The sequence below is a fragment of the Phyllostomus discolor genome, chromosome 5 (genome assembly GCF_004126475.2).
Source record: "Phyllostomus discolor isolate MPI-MPIP mPhyDis1 chromosome 5, mPhyDis1.pri.v3, whole genome shotgun sequence".
NCBI lineage: Eukaryota > Metazoa > Chordata > Mammalia > Chiroptera > Phyllostomidae > Phyllostomus > Phyllostomus discolor.
The window spans coordinates 107,010,752-107,028,758 of NC_040907.2; the positions used below are offsets into that span (position 1 = coordinate 107,010,752).

An 18,007-nucleotide genomic window follows, 5' to 3' on the forward strand; every position below is an offset into this window, starting at 1 on the left:
ACTTGGCCCTGGCCAAGTAACTCAGATGGTTAGACTATTGTCCCAATACGCCAAAGTTGTCAGTTTGATCCTTGGTCAGGGGCACATACAACAATCAACCAGTGAATGCACAAATAAATGGAACAGTAAGTCAGTGTTTCTCTCCCTCTCTGTCTCTCTAAAATCAATTTTTTTAAATTACTTTATTGTTGTTCAATTACAGTTGTCTGCATTTTCTGCCCACCCCTCCCCCAGACCCCAGCCAAGCCTCCCTCCCTCCCTGGGTTTCACCCTTCCCCTTGGTTTTGTCCATGTGCCTTTTATAGTAGTTCCTGAAAATCCTTCTCCCCACTGTCCCCTCCACCCTCCCCTCTGGTTATGGTTAAATTGTTCTTAATTTCAATGACTCTGGTTATATTTTGTTTGCATTTTTCTTTTCTTGATTATGTTCCAGTTAAAGGTGTGTTGTACTTAGTGTTCACTTGTCTTCCTCTATTGAACTTGACTATGTTATTTTCCCAGAGGCTAATTGTAGCACTCGAGGCAGTGGTGGTAAACATCTAACCAGTGCTCCTAGTTACCAGTTGATTGTAGATTGGTATTGTTACTCTTATCCTAGAGCTGAGTGGCTACAGACAAGTTAGAGGTTTAACATCTCTAAGCCTCAGTTTCTTCATCTATAAAATAAAAGAATGATAATTATCTCATAGGCTATTTGTAAACATTAAATGAGAAGTTATATGCTTAATAACGTAGCTATTATCAATGGGTAGCCTTTCTTGCAAGTCAGTTATTAAGAAAACTAGAACATCTCAAAAATTTGCTTTTGCTCAATAAATAGAGCAAGTCAACTCTGGTCAAGCAAAATGAGTTCTTTTCAGTTTTGGTCATCCAGGTTGTGGGATTATCTTAAAACACGTCACTGAATCATTTTAAGGTCTTTTTTTTCTTTCTCTTGCTCATCTTTCCTTTAGTAAGTAATCCCACATCACAATATACTTACTTTGCATTTTTATCCTTGGAATGTATTGTTATTGGACATAGTTCAGACTTTTTTAAAGAAATCAATTGTTAGGATTTGGGAATTTAAGCAAAAAATTACATGTTTCTTTGATAAAGGGTTATTAGCTTATCAATTTTTAGTTTTGTGCTTTGTGCTTAATGAAATATTAAGGAAAATGAAGGCACATTCAGGCTTATGATATGTAAAACCAAATTAGAATCGTAATAATTTGTTAGAAAAATAAGTATATTTTTTGCTACACTAAATTGAATGAATTTCATTATTATACCTAAGTAATTCAGAGTTTACTTTTCTGTCCTTGTAGTCAAATCATGTATATCTTCCATTTTCAGAAATTTAATACACGAAAAAGTGTGCTTTTTAGAATTGATAAACTATAATTCCATCAGGACCAACTTTTGAGTGTTGTCAAACATTGAGACTGAAAGATTTTAAAACTTTCTAAATTAAGTGATTTTCAATGTAGTTTTAAATAAAATATCTTATAGATGGAGTATTTTAAAATTAATGATTCATATGCAGTATACATTTTGATTTATTAATGAAGATATGTAATTAACCAAAATAACCTAATCTGGCATGAAAGGTATATAATTATAGAAGAAAGGTAACAGGCACACTCTCATGGTATTTTTGTTATTAATTATATCTGAAGAACCATGTTTATCTTTCCTTTTGCTTTGCCAGCAGTATTCATTTATGAATTTCTTTTGATCTCTCCTAGTGTATATGAAGGATATTTATATTCTTCTCTGCTAAGTTACTGAATGATGATACTAAGATTAGTTTCCTATTAATAGAATTATTTCTCTAGTGTTTGAATTGTTTGACTTCTTAGTTGTGAATTTTAAATATGTTGTCTATTTGTCTTAAGGAAAGTTAGATATCTAAAGAATATTTTATAACCCATGTTAACAAAATACTGTCTTTTAGTGTAAATACTCTGTACGATCTTTGAGTTACTGCTGCCTGTGACTGAAAGCAAACAAATGTAGAATCATCCAAAGGAATGAAATGTTGCTAAGCTTTTATTGGGACTCTCCATCATTATCACTAATAGTTCCTGACATATTTCTCTTTGCTTAAGAGCTTTAAAAAAAAGAAAGAAAGAAAAAAGAAACAAAATGGCCTGACCTTTTTAGTTTATTCTTTGATTTGAATCAAGCAAATTACTTTTGGCCAGCTGATTTATTTGTTGCTTTTGATTCTAGTTAAAAAATAAACAAACCTAACAAAAAGGGATCTTATCCTCTAAAATTTACTGTGTTTGATATTCTTACATCTATTGCTACTTAAAAACTATGTCATCTTTCTTCTCTAACCATTTAGAGCACAGTAATCTCTCCTTCTGGCTAAGGCACCTTATAAATAGAACAATTGCATATTGGCTAAGCCTTGGATTTGGCTGTGTTAACTCCAAAGGCATGCCAACAATTTTCTCTTTTTAATTCTAGACATTTTATTTCATTATAACAAACATAAATGTGTATACATTTACCAGTTTTTAGGTCGGGTTACAGTTTTTCTTTGAGAGGAATCTATAGGTTAAAATTCCATTCTGTCTTTATCGTGTAAGCTACACTCATTATGCATCTTTTTCCCCCAATTATTTTTTTAAATGTTTGCAGATTAGAAAATGTCACGAAAAAGTACCAGTGCTCAAGGTCTCCTACTGTTGTACTGTTGTTTGTGTAGTTTTTTGTTTTAGTGAGGACTTAACTATTTTATAGAAAGAGTTCCTACTGTATGGAAATTATTTTAAATCAATCTTCTGTTTTATTCCAACACTAAGCTTGGCACTTCCTGATTGTTTTGCAGCTATTGTTAGACCTATTCCTTTACTGCATATATGTATAATCTTTCAAAATCTAAACTTATTTTGAGTGTTTTTTTCTTTTATTGCTTTTGTAGAACCTACGGGGTTGGTGACATTTACAAGACAGAGTCTTGAAGATTTTCCAGAATGGGAAAGGTAATAATGATAAAAATAATCCTGGAACCTTAGAATTAGAAGGAATCTTTTTACCACGAGAGAATTTTATTTTACAGTCCCTGGAAAGATGTTTTTCCGACCTCTTAAAAAGCCTTTATGATAGGAAGTTTATTCTCATAAGTGATCTATTGATAGCTGTCATTGTTAAAAAGGTTGTACCTTTTGAATCAAAGTCTGCAACACTTTGACTTTTTCTACTCTTTTGTCTTAGTTTTGTCTTCTGAAAGTCTTATTTAGAATTAAGGAATTTTGTGTGTGAAGACATTAATTAAATGGAATAGCAATATTTAATATTCCTTCTTGTCTTCCTTTTTTGGTTAGTGTTTGTATTTTAAGATGTTTTTACCTGGGGACCAAGATTGGAAAAAGTTCTTTTATTAAACTAAAATGTAAATAGTAATTACCTAGAATTTCATCCGATGGATAAGAATTTTGAGGTTTTGCTGTCCGTGTGTACTGTTGGCAGATTTTGTGGATGTTGCTAATTTACTGTGTTTTGTTCTTATTATTTATCTGCAAATACTAAGGAGAACAATAACCAATCTGAGTTCATCAGATTTGTAAATTTTTTAGTGTCCTGGAATAGTTAACACATTTCCTAATCTAGTGCAAATCCCCAAAGCTCTTAAATAAGAATGGATCAACTTTTTCAATGCATGTGAGGACATGATTAGACATACTAAATGCATATTTTGGGTGTGCATTCATATTAACCAGTGCATCTCATTTTCACTGTCTAATTTTTACTCTAATTTGTAATTGTTCTTTTTGGAATTAGTGATGAAAGAGACTCGCTCTTAAGGGAGTTAACTTAAGGAGGCACATCTGCCTATGTGGCTTTCCCATAGTGTTTTCATTCATCAAACATGTACGTTTGCGAGGGGAAAGAAAAACAAACTTACTTTAGGAGGCTGACTGACTGAGGTGGTAAAAGACTAAACACCTAAAGAAAAAAATAACACAATTGAGTCAATTGTGTAATTGGAAGATGACATGTGCAACATGTGAAAGGAAGAGAACAGGTGCAACATTTTGGAGTCATGGCAGGTTAGAGATGAAGGGGACCCACGGAAGTCATCCGGTCTAGCTGCCTACTAAAAATATTATCAGTTCTTTAACACCAGTGAGAGATGGAGACTAGACAGTTCGATGGTGGCAAATTCATTATTGCACTTCAGTTGTCTGCTTGTGTTATTTATTTTCTAATACTTTCATTCACTTAAAAAGTCTGTCTTTCTACCTGGCTGGGTAGCTCAGTTAGTTAGAATGTTGTTCCCATATGCCAAGGTTGCAGGTTTAATTCCCGGTCAGGGCACATGCAAGAATCAGACAGTAAAAGCATAAATAAGTGGAACAACAGATCACTGTTTCTCTCTCTCTTTCTAAAAGTTATTTTTTAAGTCTCTTTCCAGTAATCCTCCCCTCCACTCCTTGTTCTTCCTTCTAGACCTACAATAAATACATTTAATTTTCTTTGACATTTAGCCTTCCTTCATGTATTTTAATGCTTTCTTGACTCATCCTACCTCTAACAGTGCACACAAACACACACAAAACCTACTCATTCTTCTATTTCACATACAATATGAGTCCTAAATGCTTTATCTCTGCTGTTTACATACTCCAGACCATTGGTCCCTCTTAAAATATGGTTCCTAGAACTAAAAGTAACAATCTGCTATGTTATCTCTCCAGACCAGATTGTTTTCTTAGTTCTTCAATTAGTCTCTAATAGGAATACAGTTTTTTTTTTTCACATCATTTTGTTGTAGATTTTATAGGTCATTCAGTGGTCTTGTTTTTTAATTTAGCTCAGTATTTCTACTCTGTATTTGACATTCATTCGGCACTAATGTGAAAATGCCACATTACCATCTGGGAGTAAAGGGATAAGTCAAAATGCAGAGATCTGCAAGGCTGTTGTGTCAGTGAGATAACTGACCCTGAGTAATATTGAGATACTCCCCTTGACTTTGATAGATAGAATTTAACTTGGTATCCTTTCTAACTTTGAAAAAATTTCTTTGGTATCTGTTTTGTTTTAGCTGCTTCATAAGTGAGTTGGAGAGTATAATTAATATCCATCTCCCAGACAACACAGAACCAGAAACATGCATTCAATTAAAGAGGAAGGATGAAGAAGAGATGAGGATTGTTGGTGTTTCTAAGAGTAAGGGGCTACATGGGTACCAGGAAGTTAGAGGCTTTCCTGATTTATAAGTTTCTGACTTGATGTAGTTAACCCTGTGATTATCAGTACATAGGTTAGCCAGGCTTAATTATTCACTGAGAGCCATAATAGGCTACGTTTTTGATTCCTGGGACAATGGAATGGAGATTTACAGGGGCTAGAAGGGGATACCTATCAAGGAGTTGGAAGATGCTTAAAACAAATACCAGTTTCTAGCAATTTCATAATTTTATTGAGAACTATACTCTAAGTTGACAACTTTAGTTATGGAGAATCGTTGACAACAGTTGAGATTTCTGTTTTGAAGTCCTGACTGACAAACCAGAGATTTCTGGATTATGCTTTTTAACCTTTTCAGTAATATCCTCACAGGTCTCCCTTGGAATAAATGACTAGGAAAGTGGGACCCTGTACCCCCAAAAAGAAGTTTAACAAATCAAACTTGTGGTACTATTTTCTATGAGAGGTTTGCAAAGTAATTTTTTGAAAAGTGTAGCATAATGGTTAAAAGCTTGGACCATTGGCTTAGGTCACCTGGGTTTAAATCTTTATTGCCTCATTTACTAGCCTTAGGCAGGTTACTTATCTGCTTTCTGAACTTTGTTTACCCATCTGTAAAAGAAGGTAGTGACAAGGTTATTGTGAGGATTAAATGAGTTAATACAAATTAAACTCTTACAAGAGTACCTATGCTGAATTACCTTCTGAGTTTAAGGCTTTCAGTTCTGTTGGACTGAGCTTAGCCTGCAATGTATTTGGACTCAGTTGCAACCAGGAAAAAAGCAAAAACAGTAAGTAAATAGTGCTTCTGTTACCGAATAGCAAGTGGGGTCCTGCTGCCTACTGCTACCCTTTAGGCAAAATTTGGCAGCAGAGGTTTGGTGATAAAGGAAAGGAGTCTTTATTCAAAAGCTACACAATTTTGGAATAACAGATGTCCACATGCATTAGTCATGCATTTAGCATATCAATTAAGGCTAAAATCTTTAACTCTTGAGTTTCTCTATCATTTTCCCTGTTAGTTTTTAATGATCTTAGTTCTGTAAGATTAGTTTACAAATTAAACAACATAAGATACCAAAGCAACACAATTTTGGAAGAATGGCAGGCTTCTGCTTCAGAGCTCAACCCCTCTAGAACACCCAAAGAAGAATAACACTGCCACCCTCTGCCAGGCCAGCCCAATCTTAAGCTGTGCCTGGAGTTCTTTACCATCCAAAATACTGTTCTTTGGGAAACACAGGCAGCTGCAGCACGATCATCCAGGAATCCTGAAGGAAGAAGAGCCCAAGAGCCAGTCTCTGCTCTTTTTATTTTAAATCTTCTGACTGTAATTCCCTGTGCCGTGGAGGCATTCAGTTTATCAACCAATCCTATCCTAACTGTTTACCATTCATTGCCCTGGACAACCTCCTCCTACAGTGCCTCCTTAGCCTACCAAGTGATCTGATCATATCTCTATCACTTCCTTAGCTAAACTGTTTCTAAAAATATATAATCCCTCTTCCTTATATAATTTAGGGAGTTTGGACTGCATCTTTTATAATTATACTTTATTTCTTTTTCAATAATTGGGGTTGGGGGGGAATCCCCTAAGGAAAAAATGTCATAAACAAATGCTACTAGTAAAATGCAATTAGTTTTTTAATAAAATGTAAGCTACATAAACACTGTGAGGAAGAAAAAGTTTTTCCTGAACCTCTTAAGGTCTCTGTCTGGGTCTGAAAGTTAAACTAACCAAGAAAGATTAACAGGAGAAAGGCATACAATTTTATTTTATGTAAGTTTTATATGACGTGGGAGACCTCATATGGAAATAAAGCCCAAAGAAATGGATGTCTGTACTTTTAGGCTAGGTTTGATGAAGAATAGACAGTCGTGAATGGGTTAAGGAATGTGAGGTAATTATAGTAAACTGGGGGAGACAGCATGGCCTTTTTGTATTTGTTAGGATTCTTCTTGGGATCCCTTTGTCTTTGAAGATAAGAATACTCCTTTTATCTGAGCATAAGGAAGGTATCTCTCACTTGAGGGTTTTATGGCCTGTTTCAGGGAAGAAGGGAGGTTTGGGTAACCTTGCTTCTGCAGTTTTCTCAAACCTCTTCAGCTTAAAATATTGAATATGCCAAAGGGCAACGTGTCCTGAATTTCATAAACACTTTAGTGACCATGGCTTATGAAAAACTGCAGAAAATAGAAAATAATTTTCAAAGAAAATAATTGTTACTAACAGGTGCCAAATTCATGTCAATTTTATTAATATAAAAATATTACAGGTCAGAATTTCTGTGGCATGTGTTTTCATTAAGACATCCCCTCTTCCACACACACAGTTATCGAACTAGTGAAAATAGAGCCCATGTGAGAATCATGTATGATTTATTACCAGATTTTTCTATATTTTTTCTTAGGTTGTCAATGCCAAGGTAATAATAAAATTTTATAGATCTTAATTTAAAAAAATATTGAGAAGTTTTCAACTCTTAAGAGAAACTTTCATATTTTGTAGGGGAAAACAGTCTATTATCTCATTTTAATTTAAAAATGTATATTTAGCCCTGACTGGTATGGCTCAATTGGTTGGGCATCATCCTGCAAAGCAAAAGATTGCTGGGTGGAATCCCGGTCAGGGCACATGCCTGGGTTATGGGTTCGGTCCCCAGTTGGGGCATGTGTGAAAGGCAACCGATTGATGTTTGTACTTGATATCAATGTTTCTCTCTTTCCCTCCCCCTCTCTAAAAATAAATAAATAAATAAATACTTTTAAAAGTATATTTATATATTTGAATTAGAAAAGTTTGGGAGACTCTATACCAAGAATGTCCACAGTAGGCATCTGTTTCTTGCTTTTGAGATTTGGAGTGGTTTCAATTTTTTATAGCTTTTATACTTTCATTTTTTTTTTGTCGTGAAATATCTGTCATTAAAAAATAAATAAGAATTTTTAAAATTGTAGGTTGTGAAAAAATTCCTGACTCGACTGCATGTCACTTATGAAGGTACCATAGAAGGAAATGGTCAAGGCATGCTACAGGTAGGTGAATCTCAGCAGCGTGTGTATGTTTGGGACTTTTATCAAGTTTATGATAGTAAAGGGAATTCAAAAGCTGTTTAATTATTTCCTAAGCTAATTTAATACAAAGAAGCATGATAGCAAGAAGGGAGAAAAACACCAAACAGATAATCTTGACAGCTGTGGTAATATTGTTACTTGCCAATGTACAGTCTCTATTTCTTACATGAGCCACTTTTTAAAAAAGCCTTTGACAGAAAATCCCAAGATTTGGACAAACCAGGTCTCTTTGGTTCAGACATAGATTGTAGATTGACAGTGAATGAAGTTCCCAGAGTATGGTCTTGACAAGCTGTCACCGGACAGTTTTGTTCTTTTTCTTTAAAGGTTCTTGCTCTGCCCTAAATCATGACCAGCTTGAGATGTTTTTCTGCCACCAACCTTGTTTAGGTCTAGGAGTCAGACCTCTAAAACTGATTGATAAGAAACTCCTTTCTCCCATATATTATCATTTTAGCCATGTGAACCAACTATGCTTGCTGTCTTTTCCCTGTTGTAGAGCAGATATTTTTTCCATCTCTCAGTCTTTGCTATTAATCTGTGTTACTGCCTTTACTTGAAAAATATTTTTGGAAAAAGGAGTTAACAAGCTCTAAATTGATGTAATACCTAACCTGAACACATGTTTTGCTTTTGCTTCAGAGTGATTTCTTTTTCAAATCACTTACCAGAGAAAATGTTAGTGATTTGTGTTCTTATGCCCTTATCCCATTTATAAGAGCGTTGTAATATCAGTTTATCTTAAAGAATCTTGTAGATCACCTCATTTATACTGGGAATAGCTGATATTTCTTTTCTACAATCCTTATTTGATATATGTACAGGGTGGAGCAAAAGTAAGTTTACAGTTGTTCAAATGGCAAATAATATAATAATTAATAAATAATTATACAAGAATAAACTCTGTGTTTCACGTACTCACAACTGTAAATCTATGTTTGCCCTACTCTGTAATGAGTCAGAACCTACATAAAGCAGTTGCCTGAGAATAGACTGATTTGTTTGAATAACAATGTTGTAAAATGACTGGACTGATTTGGATTTAGCTAGTATAGGATGCTGTAAGTGCCTAATGATACAGATTCTTTTTTTGCATTGCCTTTAATTAGATATATTTGTCATTGAAATCTTCAAAGAAGCAAGCCATGTTTTGTTTTAAATAATCTCTCCTAGTAGTGATTATTGAGATAATGAACAAAAATGCTTAGGATAACTGAATTAATATTTGTCTTGTACTTAAAAATTGTTTTAAATTTGTATTTAATCAGTACCTTTTCTTCTATTTAAAACAGTTATTTTGAAATATGGTTAAAATTTGTCTCAAACGATTATCAGTTTTTCTCCAGATTTTAATCTTGATGGACTTTCTTTCCTACATAAAGTCTTGGGTTAACTGAGGGAGTCTAATACACTCAAAATCAACAAAGGTACTACTAGTTAGCACTGCAGGAATGCTGGCTTTCGTTACGATACAGTTCAACGGGAACTATTTTACAACATTCAAGGTTGATATTCTCCATACTTTTCTGGAATATATTATAGATGAAATATGAAACTTCAGAAGATTAAAAGAATACCATAAAGGCTTCTATTAATTGTTCTCTTTATTTATGTCATGTATCCATAGGAGATTAGGGAATACTGGATTGCAGTGCCACAAAGCTTCTTGTGTAGCATATAAATTATATTAGGCTGAATGGTAACAGCAACAGAACCTCTAAGGAGTATTATCATTTCTCTCTTTTCATCAAGTTATAATTCAGAAACTGAGTAATCTGAACAAGTAGCTTTAAAGTGAGTTGGAAAATGACTGGGTAAAAATAAAGAAGCATTCACATGCTGTTTTCATGTAGTAGAACTAGTTACTCACCTGTAGCTTTTTATTAACAACTTTTTTAAGTAGTAGAAACTTTGATTTTCTAAAGGACTCCTCCTGCTTCAGAGGTATATTGAGTTTAATGTATTTATTTCTAGGCATGCTTTTCAAGTAATAAATGTTGGCCTTTTTAAAAAAATGAACAGTAACATGAACACATGGACATTGAATGTATTTCATTTATCGTTGCCAAGTAGTACATAAGTTGGATAAAGCTTACAATTGTATTTTGACTATTTACCATGTTGCAGTAAAAATTAAGTTTAGCTAATCTCAAACCTTCTTTATTTCTTATTTTTATTTATAATACCATTATACTTAGCCAATATGTCAATTTTTGAATGCTGTCTATTTTATATCTTTTTTTGGTTCTCTCCTTTACTTTCTCTCTAGTCAACCTATCTGAGGACCTAACTGTGTTTGTATAAACTAATCAGTAGTCACCTCATCAGTCTCTGCTTTTATTTTTATACTTTTCCAGTTTATTTTTTAAACTGTAGCCTGAATTGTCTTCCTAAAACACAAGTCTTTTGTTGTTACTTTTCTTTTTTAGAATCTTTCCCAGAACCTTCAAAATTAAGTAAAAGCTTTCTAGACCCCAGATGAGCTCATTAAAATCTCTGATTCTCCCCATACTGTACATTGCTACCAGGCATGAGGAATCTGCTTACCACTCTCCTCATTTACATTTCGTTTTTCTATGTTCTTGTGCAGCTATTCCCTCAGCCTGAATGCCAGCAAAATCCAGATTGAATGACATGTCCTCTTGCAAAGCACCCTATACTTCCCATGTTCTAATTTTGTTTAATTGTATCACTTGGGCAGTATCAGAGAAATACTAATAAGTTCTTTAATAGTTATTCTATCATTCTGCTTATGTGCCTGAGTCCCATCTACATTGTAAATGCTGTCAGGCCAGGAACCATGTTTTATTCATCTTTGTATCCCGTGGTCCCCAGCCCAGTACTCAGTATTTGTTTAGTTTGTTATATATTTGTTATGGCTTAAAACTGATCACGTTTAAGCCGTAAATCACCCAGTCCATAAAGACCTCATTATGTAGTAGGTAACTAATTTTAATCTATGGACTAGTGGTCTAGCTTTAACCAAAATTATTTTTCTATAAAAGCTAAAGAGTTACTCCGTTTTTTAGCATTGATTTAGTAAACCCAAATATATATAATTCTCTATGGTAACTCATTTCAAGAACTTGTCTAGTTGTAATTTTCACTATTTTCTAAGTTCTTTTATAGTGAAAGAATACTTGGCCTTCTGTTAATTTCTGTCTTTTCTCAAACTTTTCCATATCAAAAGATTCATATTCTTCTTCTACTCTTTTTGTAAAATACACTTCAGATTGTCATTTAAAATCATAATTACTTTAGAGAACACAAATTTTAAGAAATATTTTTCTTTAATTTTAATTATTGTTCAAGTAGTTTTATGTCTTTTACTCCCATCCCAGCCCACACCCCCCAGCCCTCCCCACCTCCTTCCCATTTCCACCCCGACCCCGACCCCCCTCCCCACCAGTTTTTATCCGTGTGTACTTTATACTAGCTCCTGTAAACCCTTCTCCGTTTCCCCTGAAATCCCCTACCCTCTCCCCTCTGCCCACTGTCAGCCTGTTCTCTATTTCAGTGTCTTTGGTTATATTTTGCTTGTTTGTTTGTTCATTTGTTGTTTAGGTTCCTGTTAAAGGTGAGATAATATGGTGTTTGTCTTTCACCACCTGGCTTAATTCACTTAGCATAATGCTTTCCAGTTCCATCCATGCTGTCACAAAGGGTAGGAGCTCCTTCTTTCTCTCTGCTGCATAGAATTCCATTGGGTAAATATACCATAGGTTTTTGATCCATTCATTTACTGATGGGCACCTAGGTTGCTTCCAGCACTTGGATATTGTAAATTGTGCTGCTATGAACATTGGGGTACATAGGTTCTTTTGGATTCTTAAAGGGATTTGGATTCATCAGTTCTTTCAGGGTTCTTAAGATATAATCCTAGCACTGGAATTGCTGAGTCAAAAGGCAGATTCATTTTTAGTTTTTTGAGAAAATTCCACACTGTTTTCCACAGTGGTTGTATAGTCTGCACTCCCACCAACAGTGCAGTGCGGTCCCCTTTTCTCCACCTCTCCAACATTTGTTGTTTGCTGCTTTGTTTATGATGGCCATTCTGACTGGTGTGAAGTGGTACCTCATTGTGGTTTTCATTTGCATCTCTCTGCTAGCTAGTGATATTGAGCATCTTTTCATGTGTCTCTGGATCCTCTGTATGTCCTCCTTGGAGAAGTGTCTGTCCAAGTCCTTTGCCCATTTTTTGATTGCTTTGCTTGTCTTCTTAGAGTGGAGTCATGTAAGTTCTTTATGCATTTTGGAGATTCAACCCTTGTCTGAGGTATCATTGGCAAATATATTTTCCCATAGAGTTGGTTCTCTTTTTATTTTAATACTGTTTTCTTTAGCTGTGCAGAAGCTTTTTATTTTGATGAGGTCCCATTTGTTTATCCTTTCCTCCTATGTCCCTTGTTCTGGGAGACGTATCAGTAAAAATGTTGCTGCGTCAAATATCTGAGCTTTTCCTGCCTCTGTTCTCCTTTAGCACTTTAATGGTGTCACGGTTTATATTTAAATCTTTTCTCCACCTTGAATTTATTTTTGTGTATGGTGTAAGTTGGTACTCAAGTTTCATTTTTTTACATGTAGCTGTCCAGTTCTTCCAGCACCATTTGTTGAAGAGGCTATTTTTACTCCATTTTATGTTGCTGCCCTCTTTGTCAAATATTAATTGACTGTAGAAACTTGGGTTTATTTCTGGGCTCTCTGTTCTGTTCCATTGGTCCATGTGCTTGTTTTTATGCCAGTTCCAGGCTGTTTTGATTATAGTGGTCTTATAATACAGTTTGATATCAGGTATTGTGATTCCTCCTACTTTGCTCTTCTTTCTCAAAATTGCAGCAGCTATTCAGGGTAATTCATGGTTCCATATAAATTTTTGAAGTGTTTGTTCTCTGTCTGTGAAATATGCCATTGGTACTTTAATAGATATTGCATTGAATCTATAAATTGCTTTGGGTAGTGTGGACATTTTGATGATGTTAATTCTTCGCATCCATGAATATAGTATATGTTTCCATTTGTTTCTTCCTTGATTTCCTTCTTCAGTGTTATATTGTTTTCTGAATACAAGTATTTTATTTCCATGGTTAGGTTTATTCCTATGTATTTTATTTTTCTTTTTGCTATATCAAATGTGATCTTCTTTCTTGATTTTTGCTTCTGCTGTTTCATTGTTGATACACAGAAATGCCTTTGATTTCTGGATATTGACTTTGTATCCCGCTGTTTTGCCAAATTCATTTATTAGGCCAAGCAGTTTTTTGGCAAAGTCTATAGGATTTTCTAAGTACACTATCATGCCGTCCCCAAACAATGACAATTTTGGTTCCTCCTTTCCAAATTGAATGCCTTTTATTTCCTTTTCTTGTCTGATCACTGTGCCTAAAACTTCCAATACTATATTGAATAGAAGTGGTGAAAGGGGACAACCTTGTCTTGGTCCTGATCTTAGTGGAAAAGATTTTAGTTTTTGCCCATTGAGCATGATGTTGAGTGCAGATCTCTCATATATGGCCTTTATTATGTTGAGGAATGCTCCCTCTATTCCCACTTTGCTGAGAGTTTTTATCATAAATGGTTGGTGTACCTTATCAAATGCTTTTTCTGCGTCTATTGGTATGATCCTGTGATTTTTGTCTTTGCTTTTGTTTTTGTGATGTATTACATTTATTAATTTGCAAATATTGTACTATCCTTGCATCCCTGGGATGAATCCTACTTGGTCATGGTGTATGATCTTTTTAATGTATTGTTGGATGCAGTTTGCCAATATTTTGTTTAGGATTTTAATGTCTGTGTTCATCAGCGATATTAGCCTGAAGTTTTCTTTCTTTGTTTTGTCTTTATCTGGTTTTGGGATTAGGATGATGCTGGCTTCAAAAAAAGAGTTTGGGAATCTTCCATGATTTTGGATATTTTGGAATAGTCTGTGAAGGATAGGAGTTAGCTCTTCCTTAAATGCTTTATAGAATTCTCCTGTGAAACCATCTGGTTCAGGGCTTTTGTGTGTCGGGAGTTTTTTGATTACTACTTCAATTTCATCAGCTGTTACTGGTCTGTTCAGGCTTTCTGCTTCCTCTTCATTGAGTTTTGGAAGATTATATTTTTCTAGAAATTTGTCCATTTTATCTAGGTTTTCAAATTTCTTGGCATACAGTTCTTCATAGTAATTTCCTGAAATCCTTTGTATTTCTGTGGTATGAGTTATAATATTTCCTCTTTCATTTCTAACTGTGTTATTTTGAGTCCTCTCTTTTTTCTTGATGAGTCTGCTTAAAGGCTTGTCAATTTGTTTATCTTTTCAAAGAAGCAGCTCCTGGCTTTATTGATCCTTAGAATTCTGCTTTTAGTCTCTATGCTGGTTAATTCTGCTTTGATCTTGGTTATTTCCTTCCTTCTACTTGCTCTGGGCTGTCTTTGTTATTGTTCCTTGAGTTCTTGTAGACATGGGGTTAGGTTGTTTATTTGAAATGTTTCTATCTTTTTTAGGTAGGCCTGTATCGCTATGAATTTCCCTCTCAGGACTGCCTTTGCTGTGTCCCATAAGTTTTGGGTTGTTGTGAGTTAATTTTCATTTGTTTCCAGAAACTTTTTTATTTCTTCCCTTATTTCATTCTTGACCCATTCATTGTTTAATAGCATGCTATTTAATCTCCATGATTTTGAGTGTTTTGGGTTTTTTCCCTTAGGGTTGGTTTCTAATATCAGTCCCTTGTAGTCGGAGAAAATGCTTGGTATGATTTCAATTGTCTGAATTTGTTGAGGCTTGTTTTGTGTCCTGTTATGTGGTTTATCTTTGAAAATGTTCCATGTGCATTAGAAAAGAATGTGTATTTAGCTTCTTTGGTTTGGAGGGCTGTATATATACCACTTAATTCCATTTCATCTAGGGCATTGTTCAGTGCCACAATATCTTTGTTGATATTTTGTTTGGAATATCTGTCCATTTTTGACATTGGGGTGTTAAAATCCCCTACTGCAATTGTGTTGCTGTCAATATCTTTCTTGAAGTCCTCTAAGATTTTCTTTATTTATTTGGGTGCTCCTGTGTTGGGTAGATATATATTTATAATGTTTATGTCTTCTTGATGGATTCTTCCCTGGGTATTATGAAGTGACCTTCTGGGTCTCTATGGCCCTTTTTTAAAAAATGTATATTTTATTGATTATGCTATTACAGTTGTTCTATTCCCCCCCTTCATCCCCCTCCACCCTGCACACCTGCTCCTACCCACATTCCCCCGCTTTAGTTCATGTCCATGTGTCATAAGTTCTTCAGCTTCTACATTTCCCATACTATTCTTGCCCTCCTCCTGTTCATTTTCTACCTACCATCTATGCTACACATTCTCTGTACCTTTTCCTCCTGTCTCCTCTTCCCACTACCCTGTTGTTAACCCTCCATGTGATCTCCATTTCTGTGGTCTGTTGCTCTTCTAGTTGTTTGCTTAGTTTGTTTTTGTTTTTCTTTTAGGTGTGGTTGTTAACAATTGTGAGTTTGCTGTCATTTTATTGTAAATGTTTTTTATCTTCTTTTTCTTTTATAAGTCCCTTTAATATTTCATATAATAAGGGCTTAGTGATGATGAACTCCTTTAACTTGACCTTATCTGAGAAGCACTTTATCTGCCTTTCCATTCTAAATGAAAGCTTTGCTGGATAGAGCAATCTGGGATGTAGGTCCTTGCCTTTCATGACTTGGAGTACTTCTTTCCAGCCCCTTCTTGCTTGTAAGGTCTCTTTTGAGAAATCAGCTGACAGTCTAATGGGAACTCCTTTGTAGGTAACTGTCTCCTTATCTCTTGCTGCTTCTAGGATTCTTTCCTTAATTTTAATCTTGGGTAATGTAATTATGAAGCGCCTTGGTGTGTTCCTCCTTGGGTCCAACTTCTTTGGTACTCTCTGAGCTTCCTGGACTTCCTGGAAGTCTATTTCCTTTGCCAGATTGGGGGTGTTCTCCTTTATTATTTCTTCAAATAACTTTTCCACTCGCTGCTGACTTGCTCTGCTGTCTTGCACACCTGGGTCTGCCAGCTGCTTTCTTGGGTGCCCAGATTCCCCAAGCCACAACTTTTTTTTGCGTTACCCCTCTCCTCCCAGCTGTCTGAATCCACCCTTCCTACCGGTCTGGATGAATGTGCCTATTTTAACTTCTTGGTTGTCAGACTTCCATTTACTTTAATTTTCTTTCACTTTTGGTTACTTTTTTTTTTTTTTTTTTTTTGGTTTGTAAAGTTTTGTTGTCCTTATTTTTGTTGTGCAAAGAGACATACTGTGTTTACCTTCTCCTACATCTTGGCCAGAAGTCCTCTATGGCCCTTTTTTTGAAGTCTATTTTGTCTGATGTGAGTATTGCTACCCTGGCTTTTTTTTTCTTGTCTGTTTGCTTCGAAAATTTGTTTCCAGCCCTTCACTTTCAGTGTGTGTAGGTCTTTTGTCCTGGGGTTCATCTTTTATAGGCAGCATATGTGTGGATCATGCATTCTTATTCATTCAGCTATTCTGTCACTTTTGATTGGATCATTTAATCCATTTATGTTTAAGGTTATTATTAGTAGGTATTTATTCATTGCTATTTTTCTCCTACCTATGTTCCCCTGTCTCTCTCTCTCTCTCTCTCTCTCTGTCTTCCTTTCTTTAAAACAGGGCCTTTAGTATCTCTTGCAGAGCTGGTTTGGTGGAGGTGTATTCTTTTAGACTTCTTTTGTCTGGGAAGCACCTCATTTGGCCTTCTATATTGATTGTGAGCCTTTCTGGGTACAGTAGCCTTGGTTGTAGGCCTGTGGTTCTCATTACGTAGAATATTTCTTGCTGTTCCCTTCTGGCTTAGAGCATTTCCATTAAGAAGTCAGCTGCTAACCTTATCGGGGCTCCCTTGTGTGTTACTTCCTGTTTCTCCCTTGCTGCCTTTATGATTCTTTGTCTTGACATTTTGCCATTTTAATTATGATGTGTCTTGAAGTGGGCCTCTTTGGGGTTCCTCTTGATTGAGACTTTTTGTGTTTCCTGGATTTGTGTGACTTTTTCTCTCGTCAAATTAGGGATGTTTTCCATCATTACTTTGTCAAACACATTTTGTATCCCTTGCTCTTGTTCTCCTCCTTCTGGTATCCCTATTATACAGATACTATTACATTTCATGTTGTTTTGAATTTCTCTTAATCCCTGTTTATTGTTTCTGAGCCTCTTTTCCTTTTCTTGCTCTTTATGGGTATTTTTTTCTATCTTGTTCTCCATCTCACTGATCCTATCCTCTGCTTCATTGAGCCTGCTTTTCATTCTTTCTACTGTGTTCTTCAGTTCAGATATTGTATTCTTCATTTCCTCTTGACTCTTGTTGATAGTTTCTATTTCTTTTTTTTCATATTGATATATTTTGCAGTGAGTTCATTGTAGTTTCCCTATAGTTTCTGGAATTCACTGTGAGCTCATTGAGCTTCCTAATAACCATTTCTTTGAACTAATATCTGATAGTTGAGTTTCCTTTATTTCATTTAGCATTCTTTCTGATGCTTCCTTCTTTCCTTTCATTTGGGGAATGTTTGTTTGTTTTCCCGTTATTTGTGAGACTCCTCTTGTTAGCCTCTGCTTCTTAAATTGATCTGTTCTGGCTCCCTTGGTTTGTGGTGTGAACTTCTGTGGTAGAATACCCGTGAGATTCAGTCATACAGTCTCCTTGATCTCCAGAGCTCACTGGTCTTCAGCTGTATTTATGTTGGCTATTTGTTTGTTGTTGGGTTTTGATTGT

General features: G+C 35.2%; 1 protein-coding gene across 1 annotated transcript in view; it reads left to right on the forward strand.

Moving 5' to 3' along the window:
* Window positions 1-18,007, forward strand: part of PARG (poly(ADP-ribose) glycohydrolase) — a 208,389-nt gene that overhangs the window by 115,686 nt on the left and 74,696 nt on the right. The window contains 4 exon segments of the mRNA XM_036027504.1: window positions 2,915-2,975; window positions 5,042-5,213; window positions 7,599-7,613; window positions 8,146-8,223. Coding sequence (XP_035883397.1) covers window positions 2,915-2,975; window positions 5,042-5,213; window positions 7,599-7,613; window positions 8,146-8,223 — 326 coding nt within the window.